Source organism: Chroicocephalus ridibundus, chromosome 4 (genome assembly GCF_963924245.1).
Source record: "Chroicocephalus ridibundus chromosome 4, bChrRid1.1, whole genome shotgun sequence".
NCBI lineage: Eukaryota > Metazoa > Chordata > Aves > Charadriiformes > Laridae > Chroicocephalus > Chroicocephalus ridibundus.
The window spans coordinates 29,021,220-29,036,625 of NC_086287.1; the positions used below are offsets into that span (position 1 = coordinate 29,021,220).

The 15,406-nt window shown below is 47.5% G+C and overlaps 3 protein-coding genes across 9 annotated transcripts in view; 1 reads left to right on the forward strand and 2 right to left on the reverse strand.

Moving 5' to 3' along the window:
- TTLL5 (tubulin tyrosine ligase like 5) overlaps positions 1-9,712 on the reverse strand; it is a 141,365-nt gene extending 131,653 nt beyond the window's left edge. For all 3 annotated transcript variants that reach the window (XM_063333497.1, XM_063333498.1, XM_063333496.1), the window contains exons 1-7: positions 9,596-9,712; positions 8,884-9,059; positions 6,137-6,246; positions 3,653-3,735; positions 2,718-2,824; positions 2,034-2,164; positions 1,410-1,492 (exon numbers count right to left, since the gene is read on the reverse strand). In XM_063333497.1, the coding sequence (XP_063189567.1) occupies positions 1,410-1,492; positions 2,034-2,164; positions 2,718-2,824; positions 3,653-3,735; positions 6,137-6,246; positions 8,884-8,972 (603 nt within the window). In that variant the 5' untranslated portion in view covers positions 8,973-9,059; positions 9,596-9,712. The remainder of the gene's footprint in view (positions 1-1,409; positions 1,493-2,033; positions 2,165-2,717; positions 2,825-3,652; positions 3,736-6,136; positions 6,247-8,883; positions 9,060-9,595) is intronic.
- A 219-nt stretch (positions 9,713-9,931) lies between these two features.
- ERG28 (ergosterol biosynthesis 28 homolog) lies at positions 9,932-12,554 on the forward strand. Of its 2 annotated transcripts, XM_063332119.1 has the most exons (5): positions 9,932-10,171; positions 10,376-10,466; positions 11,719-11,837; positions 12,024-12,122; positions 12,261-12,554. In XM_063332119.1, the coding sequence occupies exons 1-4, from the start codon at positions 10,039-10,041 to the stop codon at positions 12,101-12,103; spliced, it is 423 nt and encodes a 140-aa protein (XP_063188189.1). In that variant the 5' UTR covers positions 9,932-10,038; the 3' UTR covers positions 12,104-12,122; positions 12,261-12,554. The 2 variants fall into 2 exon arrangements, with proteins under 2 accessions (XP_063188189.1, XP_063188188.1); XM_063332118.1 differs by having other exon boundaries at positions 9,933-10,171; positions 12,024-12,554.
- A 149-nt stretch (positions 12,555-12,703) lies between these two features.
- Positions 12,704-15,406, reverse strand: part of FLVCR2 (FLVCR choline and putative heme transporter 2) — a 40,378-nt gene continuing 37,675 nt past the window's right edge. For all 4 annotated transcript variants that reach the window (XR_010070706.1, XR_010070707.1, XR_010070708.1 and 1 more), the window contains one exon: positions 12,704-14,492. Coding sequence is in view for 1 of the 4 variants with exons in the window: in XM_063332117.1 (XP_063188187.1) it covers positions 14,486-14,492 (7 nt within the window). In the remaining 3 variants the exon portion in view is untranslated. The remainder of the gene's footprint in view (positions 14,493-15,406) is intronic.

The window sequence follows — 15,406 nt, forward strand, 5'->3', positions numbered from 1 at the left end:
CGCTACCCTTCTAGCTCAAAACAGAAAGCTCTATGACAAATATACATTACAAAGTCATGGGATCTGTTGAGAAAGCTTTTACTTTTTGCTGTGTGCAAGCCTCTCTTGTAACCAGTTTTAACTACTCATACAAACAGTTTCCAGCAAAACATTTTCTTGCCTTCAGTTTTCAAAAGAGCCAAGAGAACCCTGTCATCCTGCCTTTATTCAGTTTTGCATGCTTTCAGCCACATCACCAGCATCATGAGCAGGAAGTCCAGGCATACGGAGTGCACATATACAATGTAAGGGAACAAGTTCAACTTCCCTCAGCACATCACGTAAAAGTGACAGCCTGTTTTATTATGGATCAGGAAAATCCAAAGGCTTGTTGTTTTGTTGGGTTTATTTGTTGTTGCCTTTAAACACTTTTGTGATGAGATTCTAGAATACACTCCCTTAATGGCATCACACTGAAGGAAAATGAAGTCTTTGGGCCAAACCAGCTGAAGTGTATCTGGAACAGATATACACAAAGGGAGATTGGTCCCAGAAGGGTCCTTTCCCTAGTTCATGGCCAACTGCCATATAAGCCTGAGCTCGTTCCTCTCTTTCAAGCAAAGAAAAAGCTGAGTGCAGTTCTGGAAATACTTACCTCATACACTTGGCGAATTGCTCCCTTATTTTGTGGGAAATGATCCAAGTAGAGAACAGATGAGGCAGCATGACCCCTTCAGTGCAGGGGAGGCTAAAGGGGTTTGAAGGAGCAAAACCAAAATGACTCACCAGTCAGTTTTGCTGCTGAGAATATTTATTGGAATCCCCTCGTGTGTTTGGATCCTGCCCAGATATATTTGTTACCTATGACAACCTAACTATAACCAGCACATTGAATTCAAAGAACCATCCCCATGACACCTCAGTAAGGGCACACTGGCATTTAGATAACACAGCTCTAAGACTGCGTTATCTAAATGACATCCTACTCTATCACATAAGGTTTCATTTTAACTGGTCTTTTCCAGGGGAGAAGAGTGAGACAAAGGGACTGTTTGATGTCTGTTTAGGTCACACAGAGAAACAACTAAGGAGAATTTGGGGAATCCTCCCAAGGCCACAAGGAGAGCATGAAGCAGCACAGCTTCCCAGACTGTCTCAGGGTGCATGAACTTGCTCCTAATAAGCTAAGACTTGAAAGTAGGTTGCAAGACAAGCACAGCATACAAAGAAATAGATTGCTTTTGGTTACGCATCATAGTCCCAGGCAGGCTTTGCCAGCTGATCGGGACTTTTGAGCTGCTCACCAAGGTATGGTTGAAATCCAGAGCACGGCCAGTGTCTGGTTAGATGTTTCCATGCCCCTTGCCTGGAAGCTGGCATAGTTTTGCAGACAGTGTTACTGAAGAGCATTTCTTTTGCTGAACACTTACATTGTTTATCAGGTAGACACCTCGACCCCTGGAAGAGGCCACAGGCTTCACTATCCACGGGCCTCTGTCCTTAGAATAAGTATCTGGTTAAAAGAAAACAGCACAGGTCTGAAACATTTTCCATTTTGCTTATTTACAGAGGAACAAGTCAAGAATGTTGCCTACAGTAAAAGCTTTAGAGAATTCCATGACAAGATCAAAGTCTACTTTTTTTGACGTCTTATTTCACCCCTTGGGACTCATTGCAATTATTACTGCCTCTCCCTGAAGCCCCTCCTGCTGCTCCAATAGACTCATTTCCCTCCCTTATGCCACCTTTTGACACTTTTCAGTACTCCCAGATATTTTGAAGTTGATCATCAACAGCACTGTGCACAAAAAAACCACCTCAATTCTGGAGCCTTATGCTTCTTGAGGACTTACACAGGCATGGAGTAAACAGCAGAGTAGAAATTACATTAAAAAAAAAATCATGTAGGTCTTTCCCACTGTGTTTCCACCTTCCTCTAATTTTGTTGCCTTAACCACCGGCATGATCAACAGGCTAGGATATTAAAAGTAATTCCTTTCCCACACACACAGTTATTTTACTTTAGGTCCAGGCATCATCAGCCATTCACTTACTGCAGAAGTCCCGGTACTCTGCCGGTAGGATAAAGGTCTGAGGTAAGATATGGAATGTCTTGAATCCATGGGCCAGCTGCATACGACTGATGTTCTTGTATAGTCTGTCCTTTCGTGTCAGTTCATATGACCTGAAGTCCCAAAACAAGAGACGGTATCTATTTTTTCCCCCCAACATAGAACATCCACATTACAGCAACGCTCCGTACTACTTAAAGGCTCTGTAGCCCTGTCAGATGTCTCAAACCCTAACCTGCAACTACTCGTCGGTTTTACTGACTCTGTCCTACAGCTGTACTAATATCCATCCTCATTTGTAGCACATCATGCAATTCCCAAGACAGACTCAAGCACAGCAAACTGTTTTAGCTGTGTTTGTATACTTTAGCAGGTGACATATGACTGTAACTATGAACCCAAAGCCCCAAGTACTTTATTTATACCACCAAATAAAGCGGAAAAAAAAAATCCAGTATTTGGGCTACAGACAAGCACTTCAACTCACATACTATCTCCTCAAAACCCCAAAGACCGTTTAGAATGAAGACAGCATATGGCACAGGCCCAGCGCATTGTGACTTTACAGTATCACGTATACTTTATTTTTTTTTTAGAGCTATCTACGTTCAGCTTTTTGCAAACCATCACAAAGAGGCTCAGCAAAACACGATATCAAGGCCTTACCTAGGGAAGTGATTGACTTTCTGAATATCCGTAAGGGAACGCAGCAAGTAGGGCTTCAAGTGTGATCCTGTCCACATGAGATTATAGTCGCTGCTAGTAGGGGGCACCTAAAAAGCAACATAATACCACCACACACACATAAAAACATTGAACTAACACAAAGCACCACCGCTTGTCCTACAGACTGTGACCTTACGTCTACGAGACCAAAGCAATTTTAGTTTAAGACAATTTCCTCTGCCCAGCTCTAATATTAGGGCAAGTCTAGTCAGACTCCTGTCCTAAGCTACTGTACAGTGGTGCTGGGAAATAATCATGTCATATTTTTCTAAACAAACTTGTGGTTTTGTTCTTTTTATAGACTGTTTAAACCCAATTTGTAAAGAGTTTTAGATTTCTTTAGGAAACTTGTGAGACCAATTCCTTAACTTGCTGTTATTCAGAAGAAAATCCGCTATGCACACACATCTCTCAAACTGTCATTAGCTGTACATAGGACGTTCTTTAGAGCAAGACAGGTGCTAGAAGAGAAATGTGAAACACTACATCAATGCTTCTGTGAACTTGCAAAGGCTGAGAGATTAAATCCTTCAGATCTTCCCAAGGGTGTGAGATGATGCTTTAAAGTAAGAAAAAAAAAAACACATAGGACCCAAAACACATGACTTCCTCCTTTAAGGGTAAAGGGTACTCCTTTGATAGCACAAAATCACGACATATCTCCTGTCTGACTGTCAGAGTATGTTAAAAAAAAAAAAAACCTCAAGGGGGTTCACAGCAATTTCCTTCCTGGTTCTATCCCTGCAGAGTAAAAAAAACCAAACAAACCAACCACAAAACAAAACACAGAAAAACACCCTCAAAAACATAAGAATCATCATCACCACCACCTCCCAGACCAGCACATAATCAGATCTCAAGATCATTGCACTCACCTCATGGAATCCATGGGCAGTCAGAATGCTTCGAACCAGGCGGCTGTCTGTTCGCACAATCTTATAGGACAAGTGGTAGCGCTCTGTTAAGAGGCCAAGAGACACAATATTAGAATCTGCACCTAGAAGAATAAACCAAAGTTTCCGATGCTACCAAAGAACAAAGAAAAGCACTATAGGACACAGCACAGTACAGCTGCACTTAATCCCCAGTGGAGCATCGACACAGTAGCAGCACATAACAGCCAAAGGGTGACAGGAAACGCCTGTCCAACTCTTGGGGCATTAACTCTAATGAACTGACTTACATCAATCCTTAGGTATACTATTACTGCATCACTGAACCCTGTTGTATCAAAATAAAACACAGGACATCCTAACAAGTGCCCGTATTACTTTTTTTCTTTTTTGAACAGCTCTCTATATAGATTGCTTTGTAACACAGAATCACAAAGAATCACAGAATGGTAGGGGTTGGAAAGGACCTCTGGAGATCATCTAGTCCAACCCCTCCGCCAAAGCAGGTTCACCTAGAGCAGGTTGCACAGGAACGCATCCAGGCAGGTTTGGAATGTCTCCAGAGACGGAGACTCCACCACCTCTCTGGACAGCCTGTTCCAGTGCTCTGTCACCCTCAAAGTAAAGTTCCTCCTCATGTTTAGATGGAGCTTCCTATGTTCAATTTTGTGCCCGTTACCTCTTGTCCTGTCACTGGGCACCACCGAAAAAAGCCTGGCCCCATCCTCCTGACAGACACTCTTTAAGTACTTATAAGCATTGATAAGATCACCCCTCAGCCTTCTTTCTTCCAGACTAAAGAGATCCAAGCCCCTCAGCCTTTCTTTACATGGAAGACGTTCTAGTCCCCTAATCATCTTTGTAACCCTTTGCTGTACCCTCTCCAGCCAGCCCCCATCCTTCTTTATAACACTTGAAACATGATTCCAGCTCTTTCTTCTCTATTCAAGATCAGTATTCCTAGCTAAAAGTAATCATGCCATACGCCCCTCATTGACATGGCTAGCTTGTACGATCACTTTTTAGATCTTGAAAATCCAAAACAAAATACTGAATTTTTATTCTCATCTCATTCACCTGCACTGATCTTCCAATAAATAACTGCAAAAAGTAGCAGGAAATAAAAGTAAATAGGACAAGGAAATAAAAAGAGAAAAATCACTATCCACTATTCATAAAAACAAAAGCAGTAAGCAGCACTGGAAGTATAAGATAAACAGAAAGCAAGTAGCAGGATTAGAGACCAGTTTTCATACAAAAGGATGTGGCAATCCATAAAAGAGTTCAAAGAAAGTAGAGGCAGAAATTGCAACACTAGAATACAGAATCACTTGGAAAAGACACTTTATAAATTGGTTCAAACTGAGAATACAAAGATGAGGATTAGATTAAACCTCAGGCAATATGTTCTACCAATAAAAATAAGTCTAAAGAAAAAAGTAAGTAGTATCAAAACCTGGGACCAGACAAAGCTCAAGGAAATTTAACAAGTTGCACTATTCAGCAGTAGACTGGTTAAACCACGAAAAGCCTCTACCTCCTGAGAAAAAGCAGAAGAGACACGCTCCAGTTAGGAGATAAATTACAATTACCATCAGCTTCTGCCACCATTCAAGTATGTTTTTAACTCGCATGAAAAGGATCAGGAGTTTCCACACACAAATCACCTTCTCCACCCCTTACCCCAATGAGCCAGAAGCATTTCTGCTTGAATAGGATATTAGAAACGAGGGCACCAATTACCTAAGAAAGGGAGAAGCAGGAGAAGAAAGAAGTGTCAGCATCTTCACAAGAAGAAGCTGAGCAGATTTTAGCTTTTCTCCAACTCAGCACATCCAGAATGAGCTCCTAGCTGTACACACCCGCAAGTGCTAACTCTCGCAATCCGGAGTGACTGTTTATAACAACTCTGCCTCTTATTTAGAGGCTCTCCCTTATTTGACGCTGGAGAGGTTTGGTCTCCCGATTCAAGTGCTGCCAAAACAGCAGTCATTTTGCTTATGGCCTTACTCACAGTCGTGAGGCTGTAGACAGCAGAGATGTATCACTACAGCTTACTACTATTCTTAGCACTGTGGGTCTGGCTGCTTCATTTCCCAGCAAAACCCTCTCAAAACTCACTGCAATAATTGATTTTAGGTTCTTAGCTACAGAGTGGTGAAGTTATATTCTGGTCATAAGTTCCAGCACAGCCTCCAAGTTCAATTTGCAAGCAGACAGTTCCAACTCAAAACACATCAAGACACAATGGAGGGACAACTACAGACACTTGTCACAACTCAAACACGTGATAAACATTCACCAACTGATCTAGCGTTTCTGAACATCTCAGTGCTCAAAGACAAGAGGGGACTGTAATTTCCTTCCTACCATGTCCTCTTCCTACCACAAAAAGAAGAGAACACCCAGGTAAGAGACTTCCACCTCATGCCTTCAGGCCAAGAGCTGGCACATAATTGCACCCACCTCCAATTAGGCGGAGGTAGCTGTCGTTGGTCAGAATGGCTTCAGCATGAAACACCATGATGGGGATCCGCCTGCAGCCACCACCAGTCCACTTGATACATGGATGATCTCTGAAATGGCAAGACAGTATAAGCAACGACTGAGCCTTTTAGTTACAATAAGGGCACACAGCAGTTACAGTAAGAGCACAGCAATTCTCTATGCTTGCCCACCCAGCCTGTGGGCAGGACGCAGGCAAACGCACTGTGGGAAAATAACAGAAGATTAGGAAGGAGGTCTGTAAACATGCTCAAGTGACTTGTATCTGGGGTGTAGAAAGATACATATATCATTCTAATTGTTGTCCATCTTGGTGCATTTGACAAGTAGAACATCTGCATTCAGATAATATAGATCTGTGATAGACTTAGAAGCACCCTATTGAACATGCTTGAGATTCCTGCCCTGCTGTGGGAAAGATCACAGCACAGTGGTAAAATACACCTGCGCAAATCCCTGAAAAACAGACACAAACAGGAGGTTCAGCAATGCTTTAGCAAGGACCGAGCTCCGCAATGCCTGCATCCCTGCTTGTGTGCCTCTTCCCAGGTGCTGCTTTGAGTATCCCCCTGTTGGCAAGGTAACAAAACCAAATTTACTCTTTGCATTTCAGCCGTGGTTTTGTGGTTGTTCCTGCACCCTGCTGTACACACGTTGTGCCTGCGCTGACACACACACTCTAGGCACCTTTGGTACTCAACTACAAAGGGAGTCTTCCAGATCATCCTCTTTTTGGGTTGGTCTTGCCAGCCTAAGTTGGAGTTCTGTTTAATTTTTATTTATTTTACAGAACATGATTTGGGAGAAACTCCACAAATTTTGACAGCTACATCTCTCTGGATTTATAGCCTGAAAACAGGATCTACAATTCAGGATAAACCATAATTGCTGGTATCCACACAACCAGACCTTACAACAAAGGTTCCAGTCTCCAATTTAAGAATTGCAAATCAGTGCATGCTGCCTGGTTGTAATCCAGGACTCTGAAGTGCACAAAAAGGCACTCATGCAGAGTTTGAGAGACTAGAAGAGGCTTGGCGCAACACAATGGCTAAACGCGTGTGGTGTTCTTTTTTAATTTCTGCCAGATGCAGTGGAATGCAAGCCCAAAATACAACAACGATGGCCCAGCCAGCCACTCAAGCTACAGGTTTCAAGATACAGTGATCAGTTCTGTCCAAGACAACAAGACTACAGAGGTAACTATAATCACCTCAGAGGAATTAAGGGTACACACACACACAAAAAAAATTAAGATCTGTTATATAAAATCCTAAGATCACAGAAAGAAAACCTGTCAACCTCCCTAAGCAAATGAAACTCAGACTGCTTATTACTCAACTGTGCAAGGAAACGAAACCATGAAAAAGTTAACAGAAAATAGAGACTAAGGGGCTGGAGAAGCCTACCTCTATCTACACAGACAAGAAGAAATATAAAGACTGGCAGAGAGACACAGAAGCATTTGTCTGAAGAATGTGCAAGATCATTGACTGCCAAAGGTTTGGAGACGTTACAGAAGACAAAACCCTTCCTATACTTAGAACACTGAAACAGAGATAAAAGGGCAATTTTCTGATGCTAGGACAAGTAAGTACTCTTCAGTGTAACCTTGGTCCTCTTAACCAAGTTATTACCATTATCACTCAGACAAATTAACTTCGCAGCACTCCCATCTGCTCCTACCACCTCTAAAGAAAAAAAAAAAGTAAATAAAAAAATAAAAGTCCACTACTGGTATGTAATTAGCTGAAAGGGACCCAAGAAGCTTCCAGAATTTACAGTACAGGCCAGAGCCTTATATAAGTGGGAAATGAGCTGAGGCAAGAGGAGGGGAGTTTATGTTAAGCCTGTCCTGAGGATTTACAGTAAGGCTCAATCCTCCAGGTGACAGTCATTCATTCCTAGCATGACCCCCGGTCACTTGATGCAGACACATGGTTACAATTATGTTCTAGGTGAAGGCAGTTCTGGACCTTTCCATCCACAAGGGTCTGGCAAGGGAGCCAATACTTGGTATGAAGCAACATTCCTCTAAATGCCTTAAATCACTGCAGTTTGCACCTGGGCAGTCAGTCACAACACACACCCAAAAGAAAACCAACAGGACATATTAAAGCAGGTCCAGCTGAAACAGAAAAGGGATTCCACTCTGGGAAAGAATAATGGAACGACTCCTTCACAAGCAAAGATAAAAGAAGTTACTAAACAGAAGTTGGAACAAACAGACGCCAGTAAGTAACAAGAACTCTAGGCGCTGAGTTCTCACAAGACAATTTTTTAAAAAGGACATAAAACCCTGCATATCAGGCTACTGTACAGTAGTTTTCCTTTTTCTGCAGCTAAGTAAAAACTAAAACAAAACAAAAAATTAAACAAACAAGAAGAAAGGACATTCGTTTCCTTCATTTGCTTAAACATCATGAAGAAAGTTCATAGCTTAGGAGCAAGCTTAGGAGCATGACAAGAAGAGATCAATAAAACTATGGACTTTTAGAGCAGCCAAGGAAGAGCTGCACCTCCAACCCTGATGAATATGGTGGTCTTTTAGGCTACAAATGCAGGCAGCCTGCCCCCAGGCCTGAGGCTCAAACCAACCATCTTCTGCTTTACGGGTAGGAGGAGGGTATGGAATGCAACTGTCTTTTCAGATCCCAGAGGAAGCACAGGGAGATAGAAACAGTTAAGAGTGTTTTTTCCCCACTTACTCCAGCCCATCTACAACATCTTCCTCCTCCTCTTCCTCCTCTGAGGATGAGCCAGTTTCCTCCAGATCTCGAGCCGTCCCAACCGGCATTTCCTCTGGGAGTTTTCATACAGCCCAGTCTCAGTCGCCTCCAAGACTCCTTCCGGCAGATGCAAGGGATCTTGCAAGAGCAGTAACCTGCAATAAGGATTAAAAGCATGAATGCATAGCTGAGCAGGACAGCACGAGAAATAAGGTAACTTAACTCCCACCTCCTGTCAGTACATATTTCCCACAGGGCTATCAACAAGCTTGTTACAAGCTGTAAATCACCTCCCAGCCAGGGGAGTGTAGGAAGAAGCATCACCTTCCAGCAGATTATTCCTCACCTGCCCGTGAGAATCATTCAGGCGCTTAGCGCTGAAGCGCGTCCCTGCCCTGCCCTGCCCTGCCGCCGGCCACAGAACCGCGCCAGGCCCGGCCCGACGCCAAACGCCTGCTCCTCCCCGACGCCGAGACTCCCCCGCCGCCCGGGGGCAGCCGGACACCGCAACGCCTCCACCGGCCTGGGGACAGCCCTCCGGCCCGGCCGCGCCCGGAGGGTCGGCTGGGGCCCGGCCTACCCCGCGGCGGCCTCAGGAGAAGCGGGAGCAGCGGGGAGCGCCCGAGGGGCCGCGACTCCCGCCCCGGGACCGCCAGCCAACCGCCCCCCACACTGAGACAGCTCCCCATACCTGCTCCCGCATCGCCCCGGCCGGCGGGGCGGGCAGACACGGCAGCCCAGCAACCACAGCCCCTCCCGCCGCTTCCCCGTTACTACAACAACGGGCGGGCGCTGTCCCCGCCCCGCCCCGCCCCCAGCGCGCAGGCGCAGCGGCCCGGTCGCGCGCCCGGCCTTGCCTCCGCCCGCCGCCGCCGCTTCCCCCCGCCCCGGCACGGCACGGCGGGCGGGGCCGAGGGGGGCGGGACCGCCTCGCGGGCGGTGGGCGATGGGATTGGCGGAGGCGGCCCTCACGTCCGCGTGGTGCGTGGATGGAGCGGCGCGGCGCGGCCAATCGGAGCGCTAGGCGGCGGGAAAGGGAGGGGCGCCGGTGAGGGAGCGCGGCCGGTGAGGGGCGGCGCCGGGCAGGGAGCGTGGCCCCGTTGCCTGCGGGCGGGTGTCGTGCCGGCCGGGAGGATGAGCCGGTTCCTGAACGTGCTGCGCAGCTGGCTGGTGATGGTGTCGGTCATCGCCGCCGGGAACACCCTGCAGAGCTTCCGCGATCACCGCTTTCTCTCGGAGAAGCTGTACACCGCCAGCCCCGGCCTCGGTAAGGGCCGCGCCGACCGCCCCGAGGCCTGGAGGTCGCCTTCCAGCCGCGGGCCTTGGGGCATCGTGGCCGCCCCGCCTCAGGGGCTGCTCCCGGGCCCGGCAGCCGCCTGTCGCCCCGGCGGGGACGGGGGCGGGGGCGGGGGGTGGCGGCGAGCGGGGCTGTGCGCGGTCTCCATGTGCTCCCCCTCTTATTTTTGCGCAGTGAACGGGCTCCAGGCTCGGACCTTTGGCGTCTGGACCCTGCTGTCATCGGTGATCCGCTGCCTCTGCGCCATCGACATCCGCAATAGGACGTACGTAACGGAGCACCGGAGAAATCCGTCGGTTTGCGTTCTAGTCGTAGCCCGAACAGCTAGCTTAGGGGGCAGCGCGGAGGAGATGGGGAAATCAAAAGCTGTTCCTGAACTTTCTATAGGGTTGAAAGCTTAGCTTTCAACAGAAAAAAAGCTTAAATAGCATTGTGGGATTTGTGCCTTAACTCCCGCTCCCGTCTGCCTGTGTGAGGAGAGCCTGCGCGTTTGAGTTCTGTTTCTTAGCTCAGCCAGAAATTGGTAGATCTGAGAACTTCTTACGTCACAAATTTCTGATCTCCAGCTTGGAAAGCATCTTCTGGTGGCACGGCACGGCTGCTATGTTGACATTAAGCAGTTGCTAATGCTGTGGTCTGATACTTCTTTTCCTATGACAGCTCAGCTAAAGGCTGTGGCAGGTTGAGAGGCCCCTTGCAGTGGTCTTAACCCGCTGCCTTCTTCCACACACTCTAATCTGGACCTGAGGACAAGGCCCGAGGTGCAGCCTGATGCTGTGGCAGGAGGCAGGCCATTTCTCCCTGTGGTAACAGAAGTATTTCTGAGAGGGATTTCCAAGCAAGGTGACTCTGGGTCTGTCCTAGACAAAGCCTGTGTTGGAGGTTGCTAGAACTCGCTCTTTTTGTCACCACCTCCCCCAGCCCTGCAGCAGAAGTCACTGTTCACCTGGCAGCATGTCCTTGGATTGCCTAGGCTTGTCTGTGGTAGGGAGCTGCAGGGACTCGGTTATCTGGTTTTAGGGGGTTGTGTCAATGCCAATTACCATGAAACCAGTTGTTTCTTGCAAAGATTTTTTTATCTTGCATCTCTTGAACCTGCTCCATTTCCACCGCTGTGGCCCCTAGAGGGTAGCAGAGCACAGGCTGGGTGATGCAGCCTGGAGTCAGCCAAGTCCTGTCGCCCTAGTTCTCAGCTCATCCAGTTCTCACCCTCTTTTTGTGTGTGCACATGCTTCTCACTTCACCGGTGCCCAACCTTTGCTCTCCCCTCTTCCCCTGCCTTCAGGGCAGATAATGCCTGTGACTTTCAATGCATCACTGAACACACTGCCCCATTCTCCTCTCAGCGATTGCCCAGGGAGCTTTTGCACCTCACTAGGCAAGGGACCAAGCGCCCTCTGTGCTGCCGCAGTGAGGACAGGTGGGGCAGCATGCAGGTTTGCTTCTTTTCCAGTCAGCCATGCTCGTGCCCATACCATGGGTTATATGATAACCTGCTTCTTTCTGCTCTCCAACAGCCTCTATTACATCACGCTCTTCACTTTCTTTTTGGCCCTTGTTCACTTCCTCTCCGAGGTCTTCGTTTACCACACTGCAGCACTGACAATTGGAGTTATGGCACCCCTCATGGTAGCAAGTAAGTAGAGCTCTGCATTGTTCCCCCACAAACTCTCTTTGGAGCTATGACCCCCCCCGCCCCGCCCCGAGAAACTCTGCAGGGGCAGGGGGCTATGAACTAAGGACAGGGAGGGGATGATGGGAGGGAATGCCTCATCTCCTGTCCATCATTTTCTACGCAACTCATCCTGTATCTCCATCACAGGTTTCTCTATCTTGGGGATGTTGATTGGCCTGCAGTACCTGGAGGTGGAAGCACTGTCACAAAACAAGAAGAAAAACTGAAGCTGAGGGCCCTGTGTAGGTCAGAGTTGTATCGTATCTTCACTGCCAAACTTCCACTAAAGCTCAGCTGAACTTCTCCAGGACACCAGTCCTACTAGTGAATCAATGTTGGACTCTGTCAATCATTCTTCATTACCAAGTGTTTTTTCTTGTTCAGGCAACATTTCAACTGATTGATGTCAAAGACCAAGTCCCAGAGGAGTTCATGTCAAAGCTTGCGGGGTGCAGTTGGTGACTGCCTCCCTGGAGAACAGACAGCAGGGAATGTCCCAGGTGTGTCCAGGGCACTAAGGAAATCTCTCCCAGTGTACCTGTGGGGAGGAGGTGTAGAGCTGCCCAGGATCCACCGAACACTTCAGACCAGAGAGAATGTGTGCTGGCCCTGGCACTGCTGTGTAACTTGCATGTGTGTGTTCCTTGGGGGCCATTTCTAATAAATGACAGAAAGGTGCAGGGTGCCATGTCTGTCTTTCTGCTACAGAGCAACAGGTAGAGAACGTACAACCTCAAAGCAAACAGCCGCTTCTACTGTATGTTGCAGGATAAATATCTCTCTTTACAGCAAACCCACCTTTCCCTGACTGCTTCCCACAAAGTTCCAGGTCTGACTGCTCACCTCCCACACACATGAAGAGTTGTTGCAGCTCTCGCTTCCACAGCATACTGGTGATAGCAAACTGCGTGCATCTGAGAGCAAGGACTGAGCTACCTTTGCAGTGAGCGGGTACTAGAGAAAACAGGATGAGGTTGCTTAGATGCAGATGAAATAATCCCCAAAGCAGATGGGCCGTGCATAGAAGGTAGGAAGGAACCAGCAGGATCTCCTAGCTGGGAAGATGGTGCGTGTGCAGAAGAGAGAAAAAACACAGAAGGGAGGAAAAGAGGACAACAGTAGCACTGGGCAGAACGATGATTTTTCCATTCTACAAATATTTCAGGCTATTAAAAGAGCCAGGTATAGACTGTTTCAACCATTTAATATGAATGTGTCAGGCTTTATTGTACACTTTGAATGTTTTTATTTTATATAAACTTCTACTTTAGATCCCCATCCTCAAGATAGGACATGAATTTTTTAATATGTCAAGACTGTATAATTTCACCCAAAAAATGTTTTGTCCAAAATGGTATGTCAGAGAGGACTGTTTTTATTCATTCCACATGGTTTTGGTCTTTGTCCCTCCCCCCCACACACAAGTGACATATGTGTAACTGCATGATAAATAGTATAAGGACACTTGATATCTCCACCAGTGGAAGGATGCTGGAAAGGAAGAAGGGATAGAAGGATCTACATTTATGTTTAGAAGATAAACAGCAGCATACAGAGGGGCAGTGTCTACGAGACACAAATGCTGGTAAGAGGGCTTCTCCTGTTCTCTGTTATAAAGTGGGAAGCTTCCACACTGGAGCAAATCTGGATCCCCATCATATTCAAACCCCTCTCTGTGGCTGCAAAGAGCAACACAGCCTTGGCTGGTTATCTCAATAGAACACTTCACAAGAGTTTTTATGTAGTGTTGAAACATGCAAAAGGCACTTTATCATTAAGGAGGAAGACACAGTCCTCAGCCCAGGGAGCTAGTTGTTTGACTCACTCCTGTTGCCAGTGTAGTGATGAGCTAGGCTTAGGCTGTAAACATAAGCTGTGGAACTAGTCCTTGCCTCCAGGCAGAAGGAGGCATATTGGTATCTCTCAAATATAGGAATATCAGGGCAACCTCAGTGAATCCTGAGCAGAGGTTTATCCACAGACTAAGAGTGCTTTGTCTGGGACAGTCACATAATAAAACCAGAGCCAGCAGCAGCAGATGCACTGCTTTGCATTTGCTGGTGATGTGCTGAGGCCTCTGCCATCGCCTGTGCAACACAGAAGGCATCATGGGCACCAACAGAGAGCAATTCCTCCTCCTGAGAGCCAGCTGAAGGCTCTCCCGGGGCTGCTCACACAGTAAGCATAGTCCAGCTTCTGCATTTCATGTCAGAGCTTGCCTGGGAGAGGAGACACAGCCACGTGCAGGGTGCCACTCACGTGCTCAGGGCTAGCCTGAACTATGGCTTTTCTCAGCATGTGTGCTTTTTCTTTTCCAAGCGTACACGGTGGGATGGGGGGGAAGAAGTGGGTTTTCCCATCTTCCCAAGCAGCAAAGTCTCCAAAACAGCAAGGTGCAGAGGTATAACTGAAAAGAGCAACTCCCTTCTTGTTTTGCTCTTTGATGCTCTCCACAGCAGTTCACTGAGCTCCTGTCCTGAGGCTGCCCCCCTGTAATGGGTAGGTAGCACGGATGGGAATAAGGGGGGCTGCATCTCCCAGCTCTGCCACCCCTCCATTTCACAGCTTTGATTCCTCAAGGATTATGGGATCGGTGCAGGCTTCTGGCATCACTTTCTGCAAGTCAGACAGAGAAAAACAATACGGTTAGGATAGTGGGTGGCTAGACCCAGACTTCAGAGAGACCAGCTGGCCAGAGGCTGGTTAATTCGCAGCTCTCTGCTAGTGTGCAGAAATCCCCAAAGAAGAATCACCATCCTCAGAGAGCGCACCTAGTTCCCTCTTCCGTCTCCAGACCCTTCTAACTGCCCAGACAAGGGGCACTGGGGCAGCAGGGCAGAGCAAGGGTCCCACTTCCCTTAAGCTACTTGCTGTAGTCCTCAGACCAGAGTTAATTCCCAGAAGCTGTACAGGCCCAGCTATCAGCCCCAGAGCCAGCTCCCTGAAGACGTTTCACGGTGACACAGTATCGGCCTCAAAACGGTGAAGCTGCAGGGCCAGTTCCCTGGGCAAGGGAAGGAACTGGGAACTCCTCCTTCATGCCACAGGGCAGCGCAGTATCTGTGCAAGCACCAGACAGAACCTGCATCCTCTGCACCCTCAGGAGGCTCAGCACAGCAACTAGCTCCTCTCTGTCCTTACTCTTGCATGAGCAAGGACCTCTTCAACTCTCAGATTCTTCTCAAGACTTTTCATCCCCACCCCCCATTCAGGGCTGGCACCCACTTCCCCGCTTCTTCCCTGTCCCCATTTTGGACTCACGGCTCTGATAATTCCACAGAGTGGTGCAGATAAGGCTTTCTTTGAAATTCTTTACTTGTATCTTAAAGAGCCATAAGAAATAAGAGGGAAACACACAAGTTCGTGTCTGCATAAATCCTATAGAAGAATTGGCCTGACTATTTGAACCCTCCTACAATTTCTTCCCTTAAGATGGAGGGAGCTATAGATTTATTCACCAGAGGAAAAGCAAGGCTGGCTGCTGCCCAATTACCACCCTGTCCTGGGTTGCATGAAACAGCCAAACTTCT